Here is a 21,701-nt window from a genome sequence, read left to right on the forward strand (position 1 = left end):
CATAGGAAGGCCATCATAGACATGGACATGAGTGATCCCGACCTCGCAGTGTCAATTGAAGACGCTCTCCGTCAAACTGGAGCGGCCATACGTCGCAGTAACACTCTACCGCTGTGGATATCCTCCTCTCTCACGAGTGCATTCCCAGAAACCCCCTCATCAAGGCGAACGTCCATGTTTCCACACTACACGCAGCGGCTGCAAGAGCTGGTACCAGACATGAAGCTGTGCGAACACCGGGTCGGAGATCCTGAGTTTGGACGGAGAATATGCGCCTTGATCTTGGAGGTGGCGCATCATCAAGTGGACCCGGAAAGGCTTGCACACCACTTAAACCGGAGACTCTCGCGCTGCAGAAATGAAGGCTTGAGACGAGTCTCGCACTTCATTTATCTGTGGCCCATCATAGTTTCGGAGTTTGTTGACTTCTGCTTCGGAGACACGGAGGATGGGGTGCCGTTGCAGTCAGCTTTTCCCGCTGTTATGTTGCGCAGCTTGACTGAGATGGTGTTCACAGTGAGGGACGTGGACCTGGACCCTGCAATTCGGGTCCAACGAACCCTCGCATGTTTGAGAGGGGTCAAGGATGCGGCGGAATTCCTGCCTGACGAGCGGAGACTGGTCATTCTGAGCGAAATCTCCATGCTGGAAGAAATCCTGCATGCTCTTCTCAAAGACAAAGGCACCACAGCAAAAGAGCCAAGACGAAACCACTTCCAACAAGTTAATCCTTACGCCATCCGGCAGCTTTGCGTTAAGGAACGTGCACAGAACAGAATGCTAGAAGTGTGGAACACAACGAAGGAGAGGATACAAACTCCGTTCGCCAAGGAGAGGGCTCGATACTCAAGGGTCGAGCGGACGGAAGAAGGCGGAGGGGGAAATGAGAAAGAGTCGGTAGAAGAGCCGACAACCGAGTCTGTGAGGCCAACGTTAGATCATTGCGGAGGGTTCAACGTTTGGACACCACTGGCCTCATTTCCGTTGACAGAACGTGCAGAGCGATTCAAGCTTGGATGGTTGAGCTGTGTGTCTGCGAAATAGGCGTACGTTTTATTCTACATAACCTTAAAAAGGCGAATCTTGGGATTTCATGTTGTCTTCGTTGTCAGTCCCACCAAACCCATGTCTGATTGCCATGTGGAGCTACTTGGATTCTGCCGACCCCTCGACTAGGCTTCCTGCGCAACCGTTGCTTCCTGAGTTTTCAAAGGAAGAAGAGACTTATAAATGCACTGAATGTCGTTTCAGTCGGCCCCATGCTCTTGCTATTCGAAGTCACTACCTGGTGACCCACAAACACCACGATCCCTGGACTGTCTTGAGCACGACAACTTCCCGAGGTTTCTCGCGAGTGTACTGCCCTTTCAACGACTGCTCTGAAAAAGTCCCTCTTGAGGACTTCGTCGACCATGTCGCTGATCAACACGACCACCATCCATCTGACAGCAATGTTCGCCGCCTGCGCAAGGTGAAGCTGCAGCTTCTGTATGGAATGCCGTTTAATGACCCACCTCGGTTGGATTATAGACACGTCTACTTGCAGCAAAGCAGTCCTCTTGCCGATTCACAAAACATCTGCGTTATGAACGTGCCGAGGGCCGAATGGGAGAAGGACCGACCGCTCATCAGGGACGCCTTAGCTGGGGCGACGACAAGAGTGATTAAGAGATGTTTGTTGGAGTCCACTGAGCCCCCTTCTGAGAAAAAACAGAGACTGACGGAGCAGGATGACGCACCCTGCTCACAATGATGTGAATATTCATATTCAGCAGAAGTTGATGCCTCAATGCTTTCAAGAAATTCCTCGTTCATGATCAATGAATAAGAATTTCACCTCTGGCTGTTGAGTATCTCTCTTCAACGGCGTCTGCGATCCCGAAGGTACCGCGTCAGCTCATAGCAGCGGCCGCCTCACAGCGACGTTTGTATTTTTTGTTAATTGTTGAAGATCTGCGTTTGACAAAGGTCTTCCTCTTCCACGGGCTTGGTGGACGCGGGACAGTCACCGCGAGGAAGTACAAGTTGGCATCTTTGGAATACGGCGTCGGGATTCATCGACATCAAGCTGTGGTATGCTGGCTTGTACTTCATGACATCGCTCAGTATGCACCTTACCGCGTCTCCTGCGACATGTTGTCGTCGCATCTGACAAACCGCTTCCAAGACGAGTACGACGCTGCGGAGACGGAGGCGAGATATGAAGTCGATGGCGAGGATTGTAGAGGTGGACGTCTCGTGGAGGCCTAGCTGGGGGGCGTGCTTCAGAGCAAGATGTACGCCGTAGCGCTTCCAGGAAATCGGCTTCAGGTCGGCGCACTCCAGAAAGGGGCACAGCATATGGGACGTGTCTGAGGACCAGGCAACGGCTGTCAAAGGGCTCGCCTTTGTGTGTGCGACAGCATGATGAGCTTTTGAGAGGTCGAAGGACTGGCAGGTGAAAGGGCACTGAGGGCAGGTCAAAACGCTTCCGCGCCTGTCCACATTGAACTGGTAGCAGCTGACACTGAGCTGAGGTTTTATCCGAGCAAACAATTGCGAGGCTCTCACACAGGCTCGGGCCACGGTCATGGCCGCCTCCCATCCAGTCAGATCCTCACTGAGGTTGGAGAGGTCACGAGTCGTCTCTGGAGTGGAGGGGAGGTCCAACAGCGCAGCGATCATCGCTTTGCGTTGCTTGATTGCAGTGTTGATAGACGGGATTCTACTGTTTTGGCCTAAGGCTGTTTTGCGGAGGGCCATACAAAAAACCTCGTTACAGTGGGGGTCGGACAAGATGTCGATCACGTCGCCAGTGTCGTGAACGGCAAAGGAGGGGACCGCTCTGGTGGCCATCAATGCTACTGGCAGATCCAAGGCGTCATCCCTGCTGCTTGCGGAAGAGGATGTTTGGCAATCAGTGCAAACCTCTCCCAGCGTGGTGGATTCAGTGGGGTAACGGTCGAGAAGGTTAGAGCATGTACAGAGTTTCATATTTTAGAAAGATTCTATTTAGATTGCATCTAAGGCGGAAAGGCTTCAGATAGGCCGCAGCGCACACTCTGTAAGAGGCGGCAAGAGGTCTCACACGGATTAGATCTCAGACTATACCTCATATCAAGATCAAAAGAATCACATGAAAACGTCAGGTAGAGTAATGGCGGCGTGCTGGTACCTTGCGGATCCAGCCGTTGGACGCCTGGAAAAACTAGGGCCCACACTCATGGGATGACGCTTATATTTCCGAATACCTCAACAGAACTCAATGACTGTGCAAGCTCAGGCAAAGTTTACGGACTTCCAGGATGCTCGAAGGAAGCAGATGCCTACTGTGCCCACGATTCTGCAGTCTCCTGTAAAATTCGTGGAGAAGGTCACGTCCCAGCTGCAGGGTGATGACGCGGCGATACTCACGTCGCTGTTCCCCAATACTGGGAACAAGCCCTTTCTTGCTTGCGAGAAGGGTGAGGACGGATCATGGAGCCGACAGGGACGGCCCATGAAGATGGGCGTTCTTCTGTCAGGAGGTCAAGCACCAGGAGGCCACAATGTGATTGCTGGCATCTTTGACCATTTGAAGAGAGTGCATCCTGACAGCGAGCTCTACGGATTCAAGTGCGGGCCTCACGGTCTCTTCACCAAAAATTGCACGAAGATCGTGGACGACAACATGGATCTGTTCAGGAATATGGGAGGCTTCGACATGATCTGCTCTGGCCGTCATAAAATCGAGTCCGAGGAGCACAAGATGGCGTCGCTCGAGGTTTGCAGAGACCTCGGACTGGACGGATTAGTAATTATTGGAGGCGACGACTCTAATACTAACGCCGCTATTCTAGGGGAATACTTCGCAGCTCACGACTGCGCCACTGTTGTGGTCGGTTGCCCCAAGACCATCGACGGCGACCTCAAGAATGAGTTCGTAGAGGCGTCTTTTGGGTTCGACACTGCATGCAAGGTCTTCTCAGAGTATATCGGATACTTATGTCGAGACATTCTGGGATGCCAGGACCGGTACCACTTTGTTCGCCTTATGGGGAGGTCCGCATCGAACATCACTTTGGAATGTGCGATGCAGACTCGACCCAACCTAACTTTCATTGGCGAGGAGGTGTTGGCGGGTAACCGTTCACTAAAGTCGTTGGTGGACGAAATTGTCGATCTCGTGAAGCTTCGTCATAGCCAGAAGAAGGACTACGGTGTTATTCTGGTCCCTGAGGGTCTCATCGAGTTCATTCCTGAAATCGGCAACCTTATCAAGGAGATCAATGAGATCCTTGCCAAGGGTGAATTCTCCACCACTGCTTTGTCAGCAGCCGCGAAGTCACTCTTCGAATCGTTGCCAATGTCGATTGGTCAACAGCTTCTGCTTGACAGAGATCCTCATGGGAATGTGCAGGTTTCGAAGATTGCCACTGAGGAGTTGCTTATTGAGATGGTAGAGAAGGAGTTGACCGCTGACATTCCCTTCATTCCCGTTGCGCATTTCTTCGGTTATGAAGGTAGATGCGCGATGCCCTCAGAGTTCGACTCTAACTACTGCTACGCTCTTGGACTTACTGCTGGAGAGCTGGTCATGGAGAAGAAGAACGGTTACATGGCTGTTGTGGGTGACTTGCACAAGCCGGCTTGCGAGTGGACTGCTGGTGGTTGCCCAATGTTCCTCATGATGAACATCGAAAGAAGACATGGTGAAGACAAGCCCGTCATCAAGAAGTACCTTGTCGACATGACCACCAATCCCTTTACCACATTTGAGTCCAGCCGAGAACAATGGAAGACTCAGGATAACTACAGGTTTCCAGGTCCTATCCAGTTCAGCGGTCCCCATCGGGACTTCGCCAACTTCACTGTGATGACGCATGATTACTCGAAGGTAGCTGCCGAGTCTACTCCTGAGACGACTGCCGCTGTCCCGGTGAAACAAGTCGACAAGACGCAGAAGATCGCGGTTGCGCTTATTGGCAGGGACTCTCCCGTCTCGACTCATTTTGTTGCCGGGCTTAGATCCAGTTTGCCTGTTGGATCTGTCATGGGATCTAACGTGGACAAGGTGCTTCACGCCGCAGCTAAATCGCTTCCTGCTGCTGCTAGCGTGATTGGAAACCTGAAGAACGCCCTTCCGGAGCATTCTACTGTGGAGGTGTTTGATGGCGCGTATGGCCTGATCCACAATAAGCGATCCCCTTTGAAGTACGGAGCCGCCCTTCGACGCACCCGCCGGTCAGAGTTGCAGCTGCTGGACAACGTCGACACCATCGCAGCCAACTGTCAGGACCTAGATGCCCTCGTGCTGCTGGCGCCGAAGTCCCATCCGCTTGTAGCTGCCTTGAGAGCCAAGGTGGGCGACAAGCTGAAGGTACACTTCGTGGACACGTTCATTGGCGTGGCCTCCGTGGTGCAGTCTGTTGCCCATCTTACCGGTAATCTGCTGATTGATGACAGATCGGCGTTCAAGTATTGGTACTTCGTTCGTGTCCCAGGCGGCAAGACTAGCCATCTGGCTCTGGACGTCGCTAACCAAACCCACGTGAATGGAGTAGCCTCACCTGACGCTTTAGGTGTCTCGACCTACGAGGAAATCGTTGCGGGCATTGCGGAGATCGTGAAGCAGCGTAGCGCTGCTGGGAAGAATTTCGGAACTGTTTTGATCCCGGACTCACTGCTCTTGCAGTTGGACACTGCTGGAGCGCTATCGCAGCTGAAGGTCTCAGACGCTGCCGCGTTCCTGAACGGAGCCGAAGACGTCCCTTCGAAGGTGACCTCCTACTTGGATGGGCTACCTGAGTATATTAGGACCGCTACCATCAAGGGGGCTGCCAGGGATCCGGTGAGCTACCTACAGAGCGTTCCGGTGGAGAGATGGATCAGCAATGGCGTTGCGAAGGCCGTCAAAAATGAAGTGACAGCGTTCTCTCCGGTGGAGTTGTCGTTTTCTCCACAAGTCGATGGGTGCCAAGCCACAATTGCCGACGCTGACATCGCCTTCACCGTGGGACAGGAAATCGCCGCTGCCCCGGGTTCACTTGATAAGTTGGCTCCGGACACATACGATGAAGTGCTGTCCTTCTTCCAAGAGAACCGAGCTTATTGGGCCGAGAACGACGTCTACGTGAACCCCGGCCCCACTGTGTGTTCTCGGGACTAGTTGCAATTCAAAACGTTACAATAACCTGAAGATTCAAAACAGTAGAATAACTAAAGATCCATGGACGCTTCTGAGTCGACCAGAGGTCTTGCGTCGAAAATAGCAGCGATGGGCGGCAACATCGCACTTGGCGTGGACAAGGGAGGGAATATGACCGACTCTGACGAGGCCGCCCTCCAATGGCGCCAACGGCGATTGAGATGTCTGTTGGAATATGCCTACGTCCCAACTCGTGTGCCGTCGGCGGTGGTGGTGGTTCCTACTTGGCGTGATATTGCTGTCTGGCATGGGTACCTGAGATTGAGTGCAGGACTCTGGCACTCGATGTCGCTGCCTTTTGTAATGACGTGGGTGTCTGTTTAGTTGTGAGACCCAGATTCCCAGAAGAGTACCCCTGCTCCACTCCCCCCTCCCTACGCTTCCTCGTGCCAGTGTGGCATCCTTCGGTGGACGCAACCAGCGGAGTTGTTCACTTGGAAAGTTTGTTGCAGGAGTATCAGAACGAAATATCTGCTGTCCGAATTTTGAGTCTTCTCCCAAAGTTATTTCTGTCCGAGAAGTACATTAACACCCAAGATGCTTGGAACCAGGAGTGCGTCCTGCAGATACGAGAGGACAAGCAGTCATTTATGAGCGTCGTTCAAGAGCATCGACAAATCGCAACCCAAATCCACGACGTGATGTTCCACAGCAGCCAGATGACCGACCACGACGCTGATCAGGAGACTCGAGAGAGGTTTCAGGCGTCCATTCCTTGGGATTGGGTGTTTAAGGCGGTGAGAGCCACAAAACATCACCACGCAGCAACTGCCTCCATGGTTTGATGCTACCAAAGCCAAGGAGAAGGAGAGGGACCTGGCGACGAAGGAAAGGATTATCTCGCAGGTCTACGACGACAAAAGCTCCAAGTCTATTATGGCGAAAACCGTCCCACAGGAGACTAAGAAGCAATTTCTCCCTGGCCTCGACGGCGTCAGCTGCCTGCCGCTGTTTGAGGCTGATGTTCCTATTGTCAACCACAACACCATCATCGAGGCAGTACGGGAGCTGTGTAAGGAGACTATGGGCATCCCATCTGTCGATCTATTGATAGGGTGGATCGATACAGAGTATATTCCAAGGGAGTTGTCTAGAGCACGCCTTCAGGAGAAGAACTCATCCACTCGAGATTCACCAGGCAGACCAGTAAGGACTGCACCTTCGGGAGAAGAAGCATCATGCAACGATTTCTCATGAGTGAACAGGAATGTCTGCACCTCGGTCTCCAATTATGAACACTGCAAGGCAATCACACTGTTGGACGGTTCACCGCTAAAAACATCCTTGGGGACGGGATATAGAGGGAGTGGACGGTTAACATTGTTGGACATTGATACGTCCCCCAATGATTCAAAATCCTGAAAAACGTTCTCAAATTCGAAGAAATTGTGCATCGAAATCCGTCACATCCAGAAAGCCGTTAAGACAAATCGTTGGCGAGCCTACAGTACGACTCCATCCGGCCCGTGGCACGTAGTGTTGGGCTCTACTACCTGAGCGGCCACTCCGACATGAAGGGCAGTCGAGCCGGCCCCGATCTATCCAGAGTACGCATTTTGCGTGGAAGGTGTGGGTGCATGGCAGCGTTATGACGACTTGCCCTTTGAAGTAGTAGTCAAGCAAACCGCACAGGCGTCATTGCCATGGTCGTGCAGCCAGCGGCGTGAATGGAGATGTCCCTTGACATCTTTGAGAGGTTGAGCTGTTAACAGTTTGCGAGAGGGAGCTTCTTCCTCAACGTAAGGTTCATGCATGGTAAATGCTGTTTAAGCGGCAACTCAACTGTTATGTACTAATTGCGAGTCCCGTTACATAGCAAAGGCAGTCACATTATTTCTGGTAGTGCAGAGCAAGCGCAGCACCTCCAACGTCCATGCACTTCTCAAAGCTAGTCACATGCAGGTATTCATACCTGTTCCCGAGTAGTTGCCGAAGGTAGTGATGGACACGATCCTTAAAAAAGTTGTTCATTGAGAAGAGGGACCCATGGAGGCTGACGGTGAGGCCGCCCAACGCGGCTTGTAACAGGCCAGTCTTCGTAGCAAGGACGGCGATTACAACAGCAATCAATCCCGCCGATCGGTCGAAAATCACTTCGAAGAGTTCCCTCATGTCAGCTAGGTCACTCAACGATGCTTCCCACTCCCAGGCGTGGCTAAGGATCTTACGGGAAATGCTCATATCAGAAGTGTTGTCCATGATAATGTGTGCTGCAGCGGAAGTCGGCAACGAGTCGCGAGCCCATACCAAGGATGGGGCAGCTGACTGCCAGACCTTGAGAACCGATCGTCTACAGATCTCTCCGAGGTAGTTAGCAGACACCATCTTCTCCAGCATCTGGGTGTCACGGTTGGAGTTAGCCCAGTCGATCTCCAGGTCCACGTCTGTTGCTGGGAGGTCGACGTTAAAGTTACCGACCTCAGTGTTGAGCATGACGCCGTTGTGAAGGAAGCACGCGTTGAAGCCCAGGTCAGCCACAACGCCTACAGCGCATCTGGGAGACGCTGTCTGTACGCTAGCCCCAACCAACGCGACGCAAGGTGCATTGGTGAGCACCACCACTTCCACCGGGACTTCATGCCTCCAGAATGCGCACTCCAACAGCAGTCCAATGTCGGCTCCCTCGACCTTGTCGTTGGTGTCTCTTCCAGTGTCAAATCCTCCAGCTCCATGCCAGGCCACAAGAGTTGCAGACCGTGCGCTCTGGTGCTCCAGAGGGTATCCGAATGTGAAGACAAGAGGTTGGCCATCGTCCTGGTGTTTGTCCACCAGCTCCTTGACAAGGAGGGCGAGGAAGTCGAATAGTTCCATGGCGGTGGCTTTGGCGTCCAGAAGTCCCATAGGGTGTTCCGAGGCATCGACCAAACTTCTGGTCAGAGACTCACTCTCGGTTTTTCCATTTACAACAGAGATTCGTGCGACTCTTGCCAGCCGCCCCGAGATGGCGAGGGAGTACACAACGCCATCAGCGAGAGCCGTAGGCAGATCTCTCAGCTTAACATCCAACATGCGTAAACTACACCCCGACTCCTCAAAGGGTAGGCTGTTCTGCTGAATACCGATTTGCACCTCGGACGTGAGGGTCTTGTAGGCGTGTTGCATCGACAGGGGGCTAGGTTTAAAGTAGGACAGATAATTCGTCAACCGCTGCTGCACCGTCGTGGCCGTATCAGTTTTCCAGGCCTCCGTGACGGATGCCTTCCACGATACAGACCTCTTTAGGCTACACGCGCTTGAACCTGTACTCTCCGATCTCGCCCGTTGGAAATCATCGTTTGACATTGAGTCGAGGCGCTTGCTAATCATTCTTATACAAGGCTATTAATGCCATTAATTTGGTCATGATTGTGGGCTGATGCTTGAGCAGCGTGTTTCAAGACTCCAAAGAGTTGAATTCGACAATTTCGATGGCGTCCGTCCTGGAGGCTCTACATGAGGATGAGGTCACCCGGAATCCCTACAATTTGAAACTTTGGGTCTCCTATCTGACCCACCTCAATGACGCAACCGCCGAAGTGAGGTTTGAGGTCTTCGAGAGGGCTTTGAAACACCTACCGGTGTCCTATAAACTTTGGAAAGCGTATCTTGCGGAGCGGCGGAAGCAATTGGAGAATGCGGCACCCGACGACCCTTCGTTCGCTATCGTCAATGACCTACACAAGACGTCCCTGGTGCATCTGTCAAGGATGCCAATGCTTTGGTTGGACTACACAGCCTTTCTGAACGAGCAAGGGAAGGTCACCAGAACGAGACTGGCCTATGACGCGGCCCTTAGGTCCCTGCCTATCACCCAACACAACCTGATCTGGGAGCAGTACATCCCGTTCATTAAGGATTGCGATTTACCGGTGCAGGCTCAGCGGGTCTGGCGGCGCTATCTGATGCTGTATCCTCAATTCGTGGAGGCGTACGTTGCGTATCTTGTCGCGGCTGGCAACATCGGGGAGGCGGTGTTGCAGCTGGTCGGAGTGGTGAACGACGACAGCTTTGAGAGTATCGAGGGCAAGACGCGCCTGCAGCTGTGGCTGGAGTTGTGCGACCTGATTTCGACATATCCTCAGCGGGTAAAGGGCATAGATGTCGAGGCCGTTCTCCGTGCTGGTATACATCGATATAGCGACGCTGTCGGCGCTCTTTGGGTGTGTTTGGCAAACCACAGCTCTAGGATGGGCTACTGGTCAAGGACTCGTGATGTATTTGAGGAGGCGTTAGCGTCTGTTCATACCGTTAGGGATGTAACCGTAATATTCGACGCGTATGTCGCATTCGAAGAGGGCCTCGTCAACGAGCTGCTTCAGGAAGACGGACCGAGGGAAAGTTTGGTTGACCTACACCTGTACAGACTTGAGGACCTTTTGAACAGGCGACAGGATATTCTGAGCCAAGTGAAGCTCAGACAGAACCCCCACAGCTGTTATGAGTGGATGAAACGCGTGAAGTTGTTTCAGAAAGACCCAGTGAAGGTTGCGTCTGTTTACGCGGAAGCCTTGAAGACTGTTGACCCGGAGCGGGCAGTAGGGAGACCCAGTCGTCTGTGGATCCGCTACGCCCTGTTCTATGAGGAGAATGGGAGTTTAGAAGACTCTCGAGAGGTCATGCGGAACGCAGTGGAGGCCCCGTACAGGAACCTGGACGACCTAGCCTCTGTTTGGTGCGCCCGTGTAGAGTTGGAGTTAAGACATGGCCATTGGGATGCTGCGCTGGCTGTGGCCCGAGATGCTGTCCGAAAACCAAGACTCAATGAATTCGAAGAAGGATCGTTGAGGTATCGCCTCCGGCGCAGCGTTAAGTTGTGGAGTCTCTTGGTGGACATGGAGGAATCGTTTGGAACTGAGGAGACTCTGAAAATCGCTTACGACACTATGTTTGACATTCAGGTCATAACGCCTTTTCAGCTCATCAACTACACATTGGTGTTGGAGCGCAGACACGCGTGGGAGGAATCATTTAGGACGTTCGAACGTGCAGTTACTGTTTTCGAATGGCCGCAACTGAAGTCTATCTGGCTAACCTATCTCTCCAAGTTCATCAAGCGCTTCCAAGACAGCAAGGTTGAGAGAACACGAGAGCTCTTCGAACAATGCCTGGCTGTAACGCCTCCAAAGTTCATTTTGCTGTTCGTGGTTTACTATAGTCAGTTTGAGGAGAAGGCCGGGTTGGCTAGGCACGCCATTTCGGTGTTGGCGAATGGACTAGAAAAAGTTCCTGATGAAGAGAGGCCAATGTTATACCGCCTACTTGTCGCGAAGACGACCCAATACTACGGAATCGCCAAGACTCGCCCAATATATGAGCAGGCGCTTGAGACACTCCCTGTGAAGTTCGTCACCGAAACTGCCCTGGAGTTCTCCGCCATAGAGACGGGTCTTGGTGAAGTCGCCCGAGCCAGAGCCGTGCTGGTGTACGCTAGCCAGTTCAATAACCCTCAGAGCGACTCCGACTTCTGGAATCAATGGCGAGAGTTCGAGGTCGTCAATGGTGACGAGGAAACGTTCAAAGATATGCTGCGTTGCAAGCGTCAAATCCAAGCCCTTTTCGTACAAGAGGATCCCACTACTGTAGCGATGGATGCCGCAAAGAAGATCTCTGCTTGAGAGAGTCAACGTTACGAATCAGTACAGTTTTTGCCGTTCTTCGGATCTCTCCTTCTTTCGTTCTTCTTTCCTCTCTTTGGCCTTGACTACCACAATACCAACGCATACCGACAGGAGAATGAGGGAGAAGAGTCCTACCAGGAGGAGCGCGAATAGTCTCGTGGTTGAACTGGAGTCCGGTCGCGATCCGCTGTGTGGTTAATGGTCTTCGAACTCACTATGTCGGCTGATGATATGCCTGATTCACGCCGTTGCTAGCGTTGGCAAACTGCGCGGATCTTATGGCTACGTTTGATAGGCCGTTAAGTACTGCCCATCCAGGCCCTCCTTGCGCGGCTATCTGCATTCTGCTGACAAAGGTAACTCACGGATGCACCATGAGCGAAGGCGACGCCGTAGGACAGGCCAGTCAGTGGGGCAGAACTGGTAGTGACGTGGTTAGACTAAGTGAAACTGACTCTCAATGCTCACTAGAGGCACACTTGCAGTCAGCTGAGCCAAACAAAATAGCAGCAGTCCTGAGATGCAAGGTGGGGGAGCCATCAAATTTTCTCGCGAAACGGCAATACACAGAAGTCTGAATCTTTGTGTGAATGGCTGTCTAGTCCAAATCTTTGTCTGAATTGCGAATTAGATGTTCGCCTACCTTGAATTGCTAAGCGCAGCGCTATGTAACGAAGACGGGCTTGCATTCCTACCGCGAGGTCTCGACCTCATGGGTGCTGTTGTACATCTTCTGCAGCGGAAGGCTGAAAGACGGGTGGTGGCGATTTCTGGCTTCACTCCGGAAGAGGCACAGCTTTTCCAACGAAGAGCAGTCAATCAGCTCAATGTGGGGGTGGTGACAGGCGAGACTGCTGATAGGACTGCTGTGTATGCCGAAGGAGGAGCTGTGTGCGTCAGCAGCCGAATTCTGACAGCGGATATGCTCACCGGCAGCCTGGCTCCGTCTGTAATTGGAGGCATTGTCCTTGTGAAGGCCGAGAAGCTTTTGAACGCCTGGAATCTCATTTTCGCTTTGAAGCTCTTTAGGAAGCACAACCGTCGAGGATTCGTGTGGGCTTTGTCGGAGAGAGCAGATGTGAGGTACAAAGCCTCTTCACACAGATCCTAGGCCGGTTGTTCAATGGGGCAGAGAGGGTCATGCAGCATGGGTACCTCTACAAGCTGCATCTGTTACCCCGCTACCACACCAAGGTAGAAGACAGCCTGAACGATCACTCATACATGCACGAAAGGTACATCGACTTTAATCCACCAACAGCTGAAATTCAAACCTCTCTTCTGGCATTGGTACAGAAGTTCCTACTTCAGCTCCGGAAGTGCAAGCAGGTGGACGTAGACAGTCTGGCCAAAGGCAAAGACAGTCCTTGGGATCTCTTCCGAGACTACAGTGAGCTCGCGGGCAGTTGGAGACAGATCCAATCCTGCGTGAACAGGTAGGCGGTAACCTGGACGGGTTATCGGAGACCTCGAGAAGATGCATCTCAGATTTGGGGACTCTGAACCAGTTACTGTTTGCTTTGGCGGATCTGAACAGCGTGCAATTCTACCTGCTGGTGGAAAGCATTCTGTCCGACTCCGTGAATAAACGTCTGTGGCCTTTCCAGGACGAGGGTCAAAACGTCATTCAGTTGGCTCGTGGCCGAGTGTACTCGTTTGCAGAGGGACGGGCCACCTGGACATTGGAGTCCGAGAGTAAAGTTCTGGAATTGTTCGAGTACCTGAGGCAGATTTCGTCGCGCGTGAAACGGTGCCGGACAAGCGAGGACACAGAGAGCAGCACTGTGGAGCCTCTGAAGGTCCTCGTTGTCTGCCACTCCGAAAGGGCCGCCCGCTCTGTGAAGACAGCACTGAAGTCGAGTCCTCAGGGGGCAATTCGGGTGATACTGAGGAGAACAATGAAGTCGGTCATCTCTCGAAGCGCTTCATGGTCGTCCTGGAAGCTTCCATTTGGGCACAAGGAGGCGCTAGAGGCGGCATTGGCCTCTCTTGACCGAGTCGACGTCCATGAGGAGCTTTCGGCCGAGACGGTGAACGCATCATTGAACGTCCACGACAACTTTTTGCAGGTCGACTCTGGATGTGAGACCGGATCTGATTCGCATACAGCTCGCGTGCCGCTCGACATTGTGTGTTTGCCATTCGTGTCGCCGGTATCGGCGGACCTCGGTTATGTGTTGCGGCATGAGAGGCCCGACCATGTTGTCCTTCTGCAGCCTATGCTGCAGTTTGTCAGGGAGGTTGAGGTATGGGCGGCGGAGAGCGGTCAAATGCCAACGGTGGCGGTATTCATGTTTAGGAAATCCGCAGAACACCACCGGTTCCTCACTGCAGCAAAGGCCGAAAACGACGCTTGGGACGGGCTGCTGAGACAAAAGAAAACTCTGGTGATCCGTACTGATGAACCCAGCCTACTGGACGACTCCATCGTGCTTAGCAGTCGTGAAGCGGGCGGGGGTAGAGCCGCCTTGAAGCAGGCCCTGAAGCGAGTCATCAAGCCGACCGTCATTGTGGATCACCGAGAGTTCAGATCTGCCCTTCCTTTTCATATCCACCGTCAGGGTATCGATGTGGTGCCTGCAACGCTGGTGGTGGGTGATTACGTGGTGTCCAGGGAAGTTTGCATCGAAAGGAAAACGATTTCAGACTTGAACCAGTCGTTGAAGTCAGGGAGACTCTACATTCAAACACGAGAGCTCCTCCATCACTACCCTGCCGGCGCTTGTCTGCTCATCGAGTTCCAGGAGACTCGGGGAGTCCTTGCTGCACCTGAAGTGCTTCCCTTGCCTACCCCAGACGATGAGAAGCGACTTGCTATCCTCCGAGCGGCAAACCGACCAGTTTCTTTCCTTTCGTCGTACGGTGCTCTCTGGAACCAGAAAATGACCTACACTGACGCCATGGCAAGACTAGTGCTGCTTATTCTGCACTTCCCATATCTGAAGCTCATTTGGTCACCCCATCCTAGTTTCACGGCCGAGTTCGTCAAAGAGATTAAGGTGAGACGGAGCATTGATGACAACAGACACACAGGGAGAACCCGAACCCCGACAAAGCCAAGGCGGTAGGGCAGATATCCTCTGCCAAACTCTCATCCGCCGCCCAGGACGTGCTTCGGAACCTGCCCGGAGTTAACCCTGGCTGCGTCGCACGAGCGGCTCATGAGCTTAAAAGCTTGAAGGACCTAGCTTGCATGACACAAGCCGAGATTGAAGTTCTTGTAGGGAATCCCGCGGATGCCACCACGCTTCACCGGTTCCTTCATTGCAAGCTAACACCCGAGACTAAGCCTGATTAGCAGAGGGAATCGACCCCGTAAACCTCTAGCGTCTTGTTGTTTCCGGCAGATACCAAGGTGGTCCTGGGTATGTTCGGAGCGAACCGTACGCAGAAGACAGGCGAGCCTCTGTGCGGCATTCGATCGCCTTCCCACACCTCCAGTGCCTTGTCGAGAGAATCAATCTCCCAGAAGAACAACCTGCCATCTTCGCTACCAGATACTACACACTGGTTGCTAGGGTCGAAGGTGGCGTGGATACGGTAGTTCGATGCTCGATGGCCCCGATATTCGTTCAGCTGGCGCCCCCGATTCTTCAAATCAAGGAGTTTGATCGTATTATCCAAACAGGCGACCAGCAAACATTCGTCATTCGCAGTCAGTGCGAGACTAGTGATGGGGGAATCCACCACGTCGACACATAACCTCCCCTTGCGGATATCGTACGTGCGGGCGCAACCATCCACGCTACCAGTGTACAGCTTGTGACCCCTGAATTGCAGGGCGGTGATTGCGTCCACCGCATGCTTTATCTCCAGGGCAGGACGACGGTTGTGGCGTGAGCGTAGATCCCACAGTAAAACCCGCTTGTCGAAACTGCCGGTGGCCAGCACACTGTCGCCCATAGACAAATCACAGCAGTTGATCTTCCCTTCGTGCCCAGCTCCCCCTGCGAACCGCCTCAGAACACGAACTTCCCCTATATCCCAGAGGTAACCAGCCTTATCGCCACCTACGGAGACGAACTTGGTCTTGTCGTAGAAGATTCTCGTCTCGTTCACCTCGTAGTTGTGGACGTCTTTGTACTCCTGGATGTGAATTCCTTTGTGGGGATTCCATAAACGGCAAGTCTTATCTTGGCTGGATGACATCAGGTGATGACCATCATGAGAAAAGGAAAGGTTCAACACGGCAGCTTTATGCCCTGTCAATGAGTGTAGGTGCTTGTTGGGGAGCACCACAGGAGCTTTAACCACCTCTGTGAGGGCGGAAGGGCCCATGAGGGCGGCCACCTCTCTCCGGTCCATGCGGTAAAAGAGATAATTCGCTGTGCTGCGGTCTGTTTTCCTTTTTGCGTCATCGAATGAACTAACTATCAGAAGGGAAGAAGACATCGGCGAGGAAGAGCTTTCCCATCTTTGCTTCGTTCTTGAGCAGAGAGAGTCAATGTTATCTTTGTTTCTGCCGGCACAATAAAATTGCAAAGATGATCAGATTGACATATCTTTTATTGACAACGTTGATTAGTTCCCAGATCAGAATACCTCTGCAGATGGTTCAACTCCGTGCAGTGCGACCGAGGTTCTTAAGTTTACAGACTCGGATGGAGTTGGGCTTTCCTCTGGTGAAGCAGGATATACGTCGAGATCAGATGACAACTTTTTTTGGCACCTTGAATGTCGGACGTAATCCAACATCCACATTCAAGGTGCTGTTTGACACCGGCTCGAGCGAGGTGTGGGTCCCGGATTCGTCGTGTATCTCCCCAGTGTGTGAGAGCAAGTCGCTTTACCGGGGGTCCTCCACTCTCTCTCGAGAGGGACACCAGTACAGCATCCAAATTCAGTACCTAAGTGGTTCATTGCAAGGATATCAGTCAGAGGAGCTGCTGAGTTTTGGCGACAATTTAATAGTTCCTCGACAGACTGTGGATTTTGCGACGTTCATCGACATTCCAGTGCTTGCGGATATAGCCTGGGATGGAATCGCTGGTTTGGCGTTCCAAACCGGAGATCAAAAAGCCAAAGGTCAGCTCCCTCTGGTAGAGACTATTCAACGCTACAAGCTCTTGACATCCAAGGGTTTACGAAATCAGGCTGCATTTCATTTCCACCCTCACCACGGCTCATTAAGTTTCGGCGGTTTGGACTCCGTTTTAGCAAAGAGAGTTTCTAAGATTGACTGGGTGCCCGTGATCGCTTCACAGTATTGGCGGCTACGACTCAAAGGCGTTCGGCTGTTCCACGGTTCGGAACTTATAGGCTCGCCAGAAACAGACCCCTCCTACATCGCCCTCCCTGACGACGCGCAGTCGATCGTGGACACAGGGACCTATCTTTCCTATGTCACCCCAGAGCGGACGACTAACGCGTCTCTTCTGTCTCGTTTCCTCGGCCTGGACTGTGCCAAGAGAAGCGAACTGCCGAATATGCAGCTGTCGTTTGAAGGAGGGCACAGCGTTGTTCTGTACCCCGACGACTACGTAGTCCATAAAGCGGGCGATACAGCGTGTTCTTTGGGATTCCAGAGCGATGATCAGTCAGATGAAGATGAGCTACAGGGTGGGTGGACCTTGGGTCAATCGCTGTTTAGCAACATCGTTACGATCTTCGACTGGGAAGAGAGGATGATAGGATTTGCGAGAGTAGAAAGCAGATTGAGTGCGTCGGGAGTTAAATAGAGAGCCTTGGTATGACAAAACCTGCGTCATATTACTGAATATTTGCTGGCGATGAGCGCCGAAAGTGAACCGCATATCAAGTACGCTGTCTCAGCACGTAGTGTGGCATCGCCGCCACGCTCTAGGCAATCTCTCGAGGCCCTGAATACTGCTGTATACGAGGGTGAAACCCTGCACGGTCAACGTAGTGGTTGGGGCACATTAACCGTAAAGGAATCCGGCAGCACGGCTCAGTTTAGTGGATGGTGGAGGAAAGACGCGCTGAACGGACAAGGAGAGGCCTGCTTTGCCGATGGATGCCGGTATTCGGGGGAATGGTCTCGCGGTCTTCGGTCCGGCAGGGGGCGCATAGAATGGCCTACTGGCGACTTCTACGACGGGGATTGGCGGAAAGACCGAATGCACGGACATGGAACGTATCATTTTTCCGGAGGTTGTGTTTACGAGGGTCAATGGGTGAACGACTGCCGTTCAGGTGTGGGCCGGATGACATTCCGGGTGGGAGAGGACACGCACGTCTACGAGGGATCCTGGAAGGAGGGCATGATGCACGGCCAGGGGACCTACGACTGGGGTGGATCCGTGTATGAGGGCGGGTGGACTGATAATAAGATTGATGGCGTCGGCAGATTCGCGTACGAGGATGGCAGCGTCTACACTGGCCAGTTCCAGCGCCACATGAAGCACGGCCAAGGCAAACTGGAAGCAACGGATGTCACGTATGAAGGGGAGTGGATGGATGGCGAGCTCCATGGGGATGGGAAGTTTATCGGGCCTGAGGGCACCTACCAGGGTGACTTCGTCAGAGGCAAGATGGAGGGTGAGGGCATCTTCCTGTTCAACACTGGCCACGTGTACAAAGGAGGCTACGAGAACGGGCTTCGTAACGGCGTTGGGTCTCTCTCTTGTCCATCGGGGGGGTCTTATGTCGGACACTGGAAGGACGACGTGGTGGACGGGTCCGGTCGCTTCGCTAGCGCCAAGGGCGATATCTTCGAAGGCTCCTGGGTGAAAGGGGTGCTGGAAGGCGAAGGTCTGCACACTTACCCCTCGGGATCTGTCTTCAAAGGGAACTTCGATGCTGGAAAGAAAACTTTCGGTTCTTTGAAGACAGGGAGTATACTTTTCACTGGCGAATGGGCAAGTGGTCGTCCCCACGGAACCGAAAAGTCGTTCAGCTTGCGAGTTGACGGAGAGGAAGTTCCCGTGATCCACGTTGAGATGGGCTGCATCCGCTTAACCCGTGGAGGCTGTCTGCTGTTCAACAGTCTCACGGGTACGTTGGTTGAGCGGGATGATGAGATGGCTACCGACACCGATACGGTTTGTGTGTCCACGTCTAGGGTGGCAGATTTCCATGCGTTGTCGGGATGCCAGAAGAAGGAAACTACGTCAGAGTCTATCCATTGCTGGTTTGCTGGAACCCAGATTTCGGCCAAAAGGATAGCGTTTGATGACGAATCTAGTGATACGGACTCTGACTCCAGCGACTTCGAGGTACAAGTGGAGTACATCAAGAGGACCGTTGATGGCGAAGGTTTTTACGAAGGTCTGTCGCGGGCTGGCAAACCTCACGGTCGAGGAGTGTGGAACTCTGCCCTCGGCGACCAGTACGAGGGTTCGTGGCGAGACGGAGCCATGGAAGGACGTGGAGTTTACACATTCTCAGACTCCACGACCTATAAGGGCCGACTCGCCGATAATCGTCGTAATGGTCATGGGTCGCTTACTTCGCCGGAGTGCGTGTCCTACACAGGCGACTGGGCGAACGACGTTCCAGAGGGTATGGGAACCTACACTGATGAGAAAATGCAGTTCCAGTATGTTGGCCAATGGCATCTAGGACGCTTTCATGGGAAGGGGCACCTTCAGCAACCAGGTTGGGGTGTCTACCACGGAGACTTTGTCAGCGGTTCGAAAGAGGGCACCGGCACTATCCATTATTGCAACGGCTCTTCTTACACTGGTGCTTGGCGAGCCGATAAGGCATGCGGCTGGGGCCGCTTCACCTGGGCTGACGACTCCTCGTTCGAAGGCCGATGGAGTGATGGTCAGTTCCATGGATATGGTGTCTATCTCTACAGGAATGGCTCGAGGTTCAAGGGTTTTTGGCAAAAGAATCTCAAGCATGGATTCGGCAAGTTGCTCTTTGCAGATGGCGTTAGGTATGAAGGCGCGTGGGAGAAGGATAAGGCCCATGGCGAGGGTGTCTTCGCACTCACAGACGGTGAGTGCCCGTTGAATCAGTCATACAGGGCTGACACTCCGCGGTTTGTGGACCAACGGCGATTTTGAAGGTGACAACCCGCAAATTCACGTTGGCAGTGACCACTACAGCTACGAGGAACGCCCCGAGGAGCCCTGCCACAATGCACAGCGCGATGGCACAGACCGCTGCTGTGGCATGACGGTGGGACCCTATGCGCAGTCTGCCAACAGCAGCTTGCAGCAGAACATCCATCATTATCACTACTATCAGGTCGGTGCTCATTATCTGTCGTGAAAAATTTGAATGACGGAATTATTAAATATAAGCAAAAATAATTAGTAAATATTAATGTGAATACTGTTTTATCAATTCGGCAGCATCAAGCGGATTCGGCAACAGAGAAAGTTTTTTACCGAACAGGAAACACCGAGGACATTGTTAACACGGACGAGCTCCCGAAGTACGAGACTGCGGCGCGTTTTGAGGACGCTGTCGACGGTTCGGTTCAGGGGATCTTTGAGAAAATCGTGAAGGTCCCAAAGTTTGTTGAGAAGATTGTTGAGGTGGAGGAGGTTGTAGAACGGATTGTGAAGGTGCCGAGGTATGTCGATAAGGTAATTGAAGTTGAGGAGGTCCATGAGGTCGAGCGGATCGTGAAGGTGCCAAAATATGTGGACAAAATCGTAGAAGAGATAGAAATTGTCGAGACTGAGAGGATTGTGAAGGTTCCGAAGATCGTGGAGAAGATCGTGGAACAGGAAGAGTACATCGAATCCGAGAAGATTGTGAGAGTTCCCAAGTACGTCGAGCGACTTGTGGAGGAAGAGGAGGTTTTCGAGACGGAGCGAATAATCAAGGTGCCTAAGTTCGTCGAGCGAGTTGTCGAGGAGGTTTTCGAGACTGAGCGAATAATCAAGGTGCCTAAGTTCGTCGAGCGACTTGTCGAGGAGGAAGAACTTTTCGAGAGCGAACGACTGGTGAAGGTTCCCAAGTTCATCGAACATCTTGTGGAAGAGGAGGAGCTGTTTGAGTCCAAGAAAGTCGTAAAGGTTCCTAAGTTCATCGAACGTCTTGTGGAAGAGGAGGAGCTGTTTGAGTCCGAGAGAGTCGTGAAGGTTCCTAAGTTCATCGAGCGACTTGTCGAGGAGGAAGAACTATTCGAGAGCGAACGTCTGGTGAAGGTTCCCAGGTTCATCGAACATCTGGTGGAAGAGGAGGAGCTGTTTGAGTCTGAAAGGGTCGTCAAGATCCCGAACTATGACCACCAGGAGCGGGTGGTCATCAGACCTGAGACGCAGGGAGAGCAAAAATCAGTGGCAAGCATCCCCGTGAGGCATAATATGGACGTGGTCGAGGAGGTCTTGGAAACGGTCACAGACATGGCAGACTTGGAGCCGCAAGTTTTCGATAACTTAATGGACGAGGTGAAGTCCAGCGTCGATGTCACCCTATCCACAAGAGCCTCCACAATTCCGGTGGAGGGGCACTCTACCGCCCGAAGTCAAATCATCCAACAAGAAACGATTATCGAGGAGGAGTATAGCGAGGAGCCAGTTTACCCTGCGGGTGACCTGCCTTGGTTCGGAACGTGAGTGCAATTTGGAACCACAATGCAGCTCCCGATCTTATGAGCACCACCGGAACATTCCTGTTCCGATAGAGCATACGCAGACCCTAGAGTTTCGCGTGCCTCAAATCCGCCCAGTATACCGAAAGGTGGACTTGCCCGTTTTCGCCCCTCGCTATAAGGATGTGGCCGTGCCAGCGGACGTGCTGGGCCCGGCAACGAGTTTCCGTCTCACCTCTATGCGGTCCCATCTGAAAACGCTCACAGAGACCGGAACCACGCTAAACCCACAGAGCTACGAAGAGCTCTCCAACGTGCTGTCGGGACTTCAGCTAGAGCTGAACTTCCCCACGTGCTTGGAGGAGTATGAAGACCTGTGGGCCTCTGACGTGGCGGCTGCGTCGGTAAAGAACGGCACTGTGAAGATTATCCCTGAGCGTTGTGACAGCGACAAGTTTGGAGTCAGGACAACAAAGAAGTAAGT

The 21,701-nt window shown here is 52.8% G+C and overlaps 12 protein-coding genes across 18 annotated transcripts; 8 read left to right on the forward strand and 4 right to left on the reverse strand.

The window, feature by feature from the left end:
• Positions 1 to 21: 21 nt before the first annotated feature.
• On the forward strand, positions 22 to 1,044 carry KVP17_001718 (uncharacterized protein; the record flags this gene model as incomplete). The annotated part of the gene is made up of 1 exon (XM_068517383.1): positions 22 to 1,044. One exon carries the CDS (start codon positions 22 to 24, stop codon positions 1,042 to 1,044), a length of 1,023 nt encoding a protein of 340 aa, XP_068373827.1.
• Positions 1,045 to 1,138: 94 nt separating this feature from the next.
• On the forward strand, positions 1,139 to 1,753 carry KVP17_001708 (uncharacterized protein; the record flags this gene model as incomplete). The annotated part of the gene is made up of 1 exon (XM_068517360.1): positions 1,139 to 1,753. One exon carries the CDS (start codon positions 1,139 to 1,141, stop codon positions 1,751 to 1,753), a length of 615 nt encoding a protein of 204 aa, XP_068373804.1.
• A 185-nt stretch (positions 1,754 to 1,938) lies between these two features.
• On the reverse strand, positions 1,939 to 2,973 carry KVP17_001725 (uncharacterized protein; the record flags this gene model as incomplete). The annotated part of the gene is made up of 1 exon (XM_068517392.1): positions 1,939 to 2,973. The coding sequence occupies one exon, from the start codon at positions 2,971 to 2,973 to the stop codon at positions 1,939 to 1,941; it is 1,035 nt and encodes a 344-aa protein (XP_068373836.1).
• Positions 2,974 to 3,244: 271 nt separating this feature from the next.
• On the forward strand, positions 3,245 to 6,127 carry KVP17_001722 (uncharacterized protein; the record flags this gene model as incomplete). The annotated part of the gene is made up of 1 exon (XM_068517389.1): positions 3,245 to 6,127. One exon carries the CDS (start codon positions 3,245 to 3,247, stop codon positions 6,125 to 6,127), a length of 2,883 nt encoding a protein of 960 aa, XP_068373833.1.
• Positions 6,128 to 6,187: 60 nt separating this feature from the next.
• On the forward strand, positions 6,188 to 7,363 carry KVP17_001712 (uncharacterized protein; the record flags this gene model as incomplete). Of its 2 annotated transcripts, XM_068517369.1 has the most annotated exons (3): positions 6,188 to 6,474; positions 6,504 to 6,903; positions 6,932 to 7,363. In XM_068517369.1, 3 exons carry the CDS (start codon positions 6,188 to 6,190, stop codon positions 7,361 to 7,363), a joined length of 1,119 nt encoding a protein of 372 aa, XP_068373813.1. The 2 variants fall into 2 exon arrangements, with proteins under 2 accessions (XP_068373813.1, XP_068373812.1); XM_068517368.1 differs by lacking the exons at positions 6,188 to 6,474; positions 6,504 to 6,903 and having other exon boundaries at positions 7,043 to 7,363.
• Positions 7,364 to 7,996: 633 nt separating this feature from the next.
• On the reverse strand, positions 7,997 to 9,472 carry KVP17_001705 (uncharacterized protein; the record flags this gene model as incomplete). Its single annotated transcript, XM_068517356.1, has 1 exon — positions 7,997 to 9,472. The coding sequence occupies one exon, from the start codon at positions 9,470 to 9,472 to the stop codon at positions 7,997 to 7,999; it is 1,476 nt and encodes a 491-aa protein (XP_068373800.1).
• A 101-nt stretch (positions 9,473 to 9,573) lies between these two features.
• Positions 9,574 to 11,760, forward strand: KVP17_001720 (uncharacterized protein; the record flags this gene model as incomplete). Its single annotated transcript, XM_068517386.1, has 1 exon — positions 9,574 to 11,760. The coding sequence occupies one exon, from the start codon at positions 9,574 to 9,576 to the stop codon at positions 11,758 to 11,760; it is 2,187 nt and encodes a 728-aa protein (XP_068373830.1).
• Positions 11,761 to 11,778: 18 nt separating this feature from the next.
• On the reverse strand, positions 11,779 to 12,303 carry KVP17_005231 (uncharacterized protein; the record flags this gene model as incomplete). Its single annotated transcript, XM_068515037.1, has 4 exons — positions 11,779 to 11,950; positions 11,979 to 12,100; positions 12,129 to 12,203; positions 12,232 to 12,303. 4 exons carry the CDS (start codon positions 12,301 to 12,303, stop codon positions 11,779 to 11,781), a joined length of 441 nt encoding a protein of 146 aa, XP_068373841.1.
• Positions 12,304 to 12,394: 91 nt separating this feature from the next.
• Positions 12,395 to 15,061, forward strand: KVP17_001714 (uncharacterized protein; the record flags this gene model as incomplete). Of its 3 annotated transcripts, XM_068517375.1 has the most annotated exons (4): positions 12,395 to 12,841; positions 12,868 to 13,153; positions 13,180 to 13,845; positions 13,873 to 14,831. In XM_068517375.1, the coding sequence occupies 4 exons, from the start codon at positions 12,395 to 12,397 to the stop codon at positions 14,829 to 14,831; spliced, it is 2,358 nt and encodes a 785-aa protein (XP_068373819.1).
• KVP17_005233 (uncharacterized protein) lies at positions 15,058 to 16,068 on the reverse strand (the record flags this gene model as incomplete). Its single annotated transcript, XM_068515039.1, has 1 exon — positions 15,058 to 16,068. The coding sequence occupies one exon, from the start codon at positions 16,066 to 16,068 to the stop codon at positions 15,058 to 15,060; it is 1,011 nt and encodes a 336-aa protein (XP_068373843.1).
• Positions 16,069 to 16,247: 179 nt separating this feature from the next.
• On the forward strand, positions 16,248 to 17,441 carry KVP17_001707 (uncharacterized protein; the record flags this gene model as incomplete). Of its 2 annotated transcripts, none has more annotated exons than XM_068517359.1 (1): positions 16,248 to 17,441. In XM_068517359.1, one exon carries the CDS (start codon positions 16,248 to 16,250, stop codon positions 17,439 to 17,441), a length of 1,194 nt encoding a protein of 397 aa, XP_068373803.1. The 2 variants fall into 2 exon arrangements, with proteins under 2 accessions (XP_068373803.1, XP_068373802.1); XM_068517358.1 differs by having other exon boundaries at positions 16,365 to 17,441.
• A 51-nt stretch (positions 17,442 to 17,492) lies between these two features.
• Positions 17,493 to 21,699, forward strand: KVP17_001715 (uncharacterized protein; the record flags this gene model as incomplete). Of its 3 annotated transcripts, XM_068517376.1 has the most annotated exons (5): positions 17,493 to 17,505; positions 17,536 to 19,668; positions 19,697 to 19,920; positions 20,028 to 21,238; positions 21,267 to 21,699. In XM_068517376.1, 5 exons carry the CDS (start codon positions 17,493 to 17,495, stop codon positions 21,697 to 21,699), a joined length of 4,014 nt encoding a protein of 1,337 aa, XP_068373820.1. The 3 variants fall into 3 exon arrangements, with proteins under 3 accessions (XP_068373820.1, XP_068373822.1, XP_068373821.1); XM_068517378.1 differs by lacking the exons at positions 17,493 to 17,505; positions 21,267 to 21,699 and having other exon boundaries at positions 17,928 to 19,668; positions 20,028 to 21,242; XM_068517377.1 differs by lacking the exons at positions 17,493 to 17,505; positions 17,536 to 19,668; positions 19,697 to 19,920; positions 20,028 to 21,238 and having other exon boundaries at positions 21,457 to 21,699.
• Positions 21,700 to 21,701: the final 2 nt, after the last annotated feature.

Source organism: the organism of the source record quoted next (assembly GCF_019968985.1).
Source record: "MAG: Porospora cf. gigantea B chromosome Unknown PgB_NODE_47_length_55195_cov_124.374_1-54000, whole genome shotgun sequence".
Taxonomy (NCBI): domain Eukaryota; phylum Apicomplexa; class Conoidasida; order Eugregarinorida; family Porosporidae; genus Porospora; species Porospora cf. gigantea B.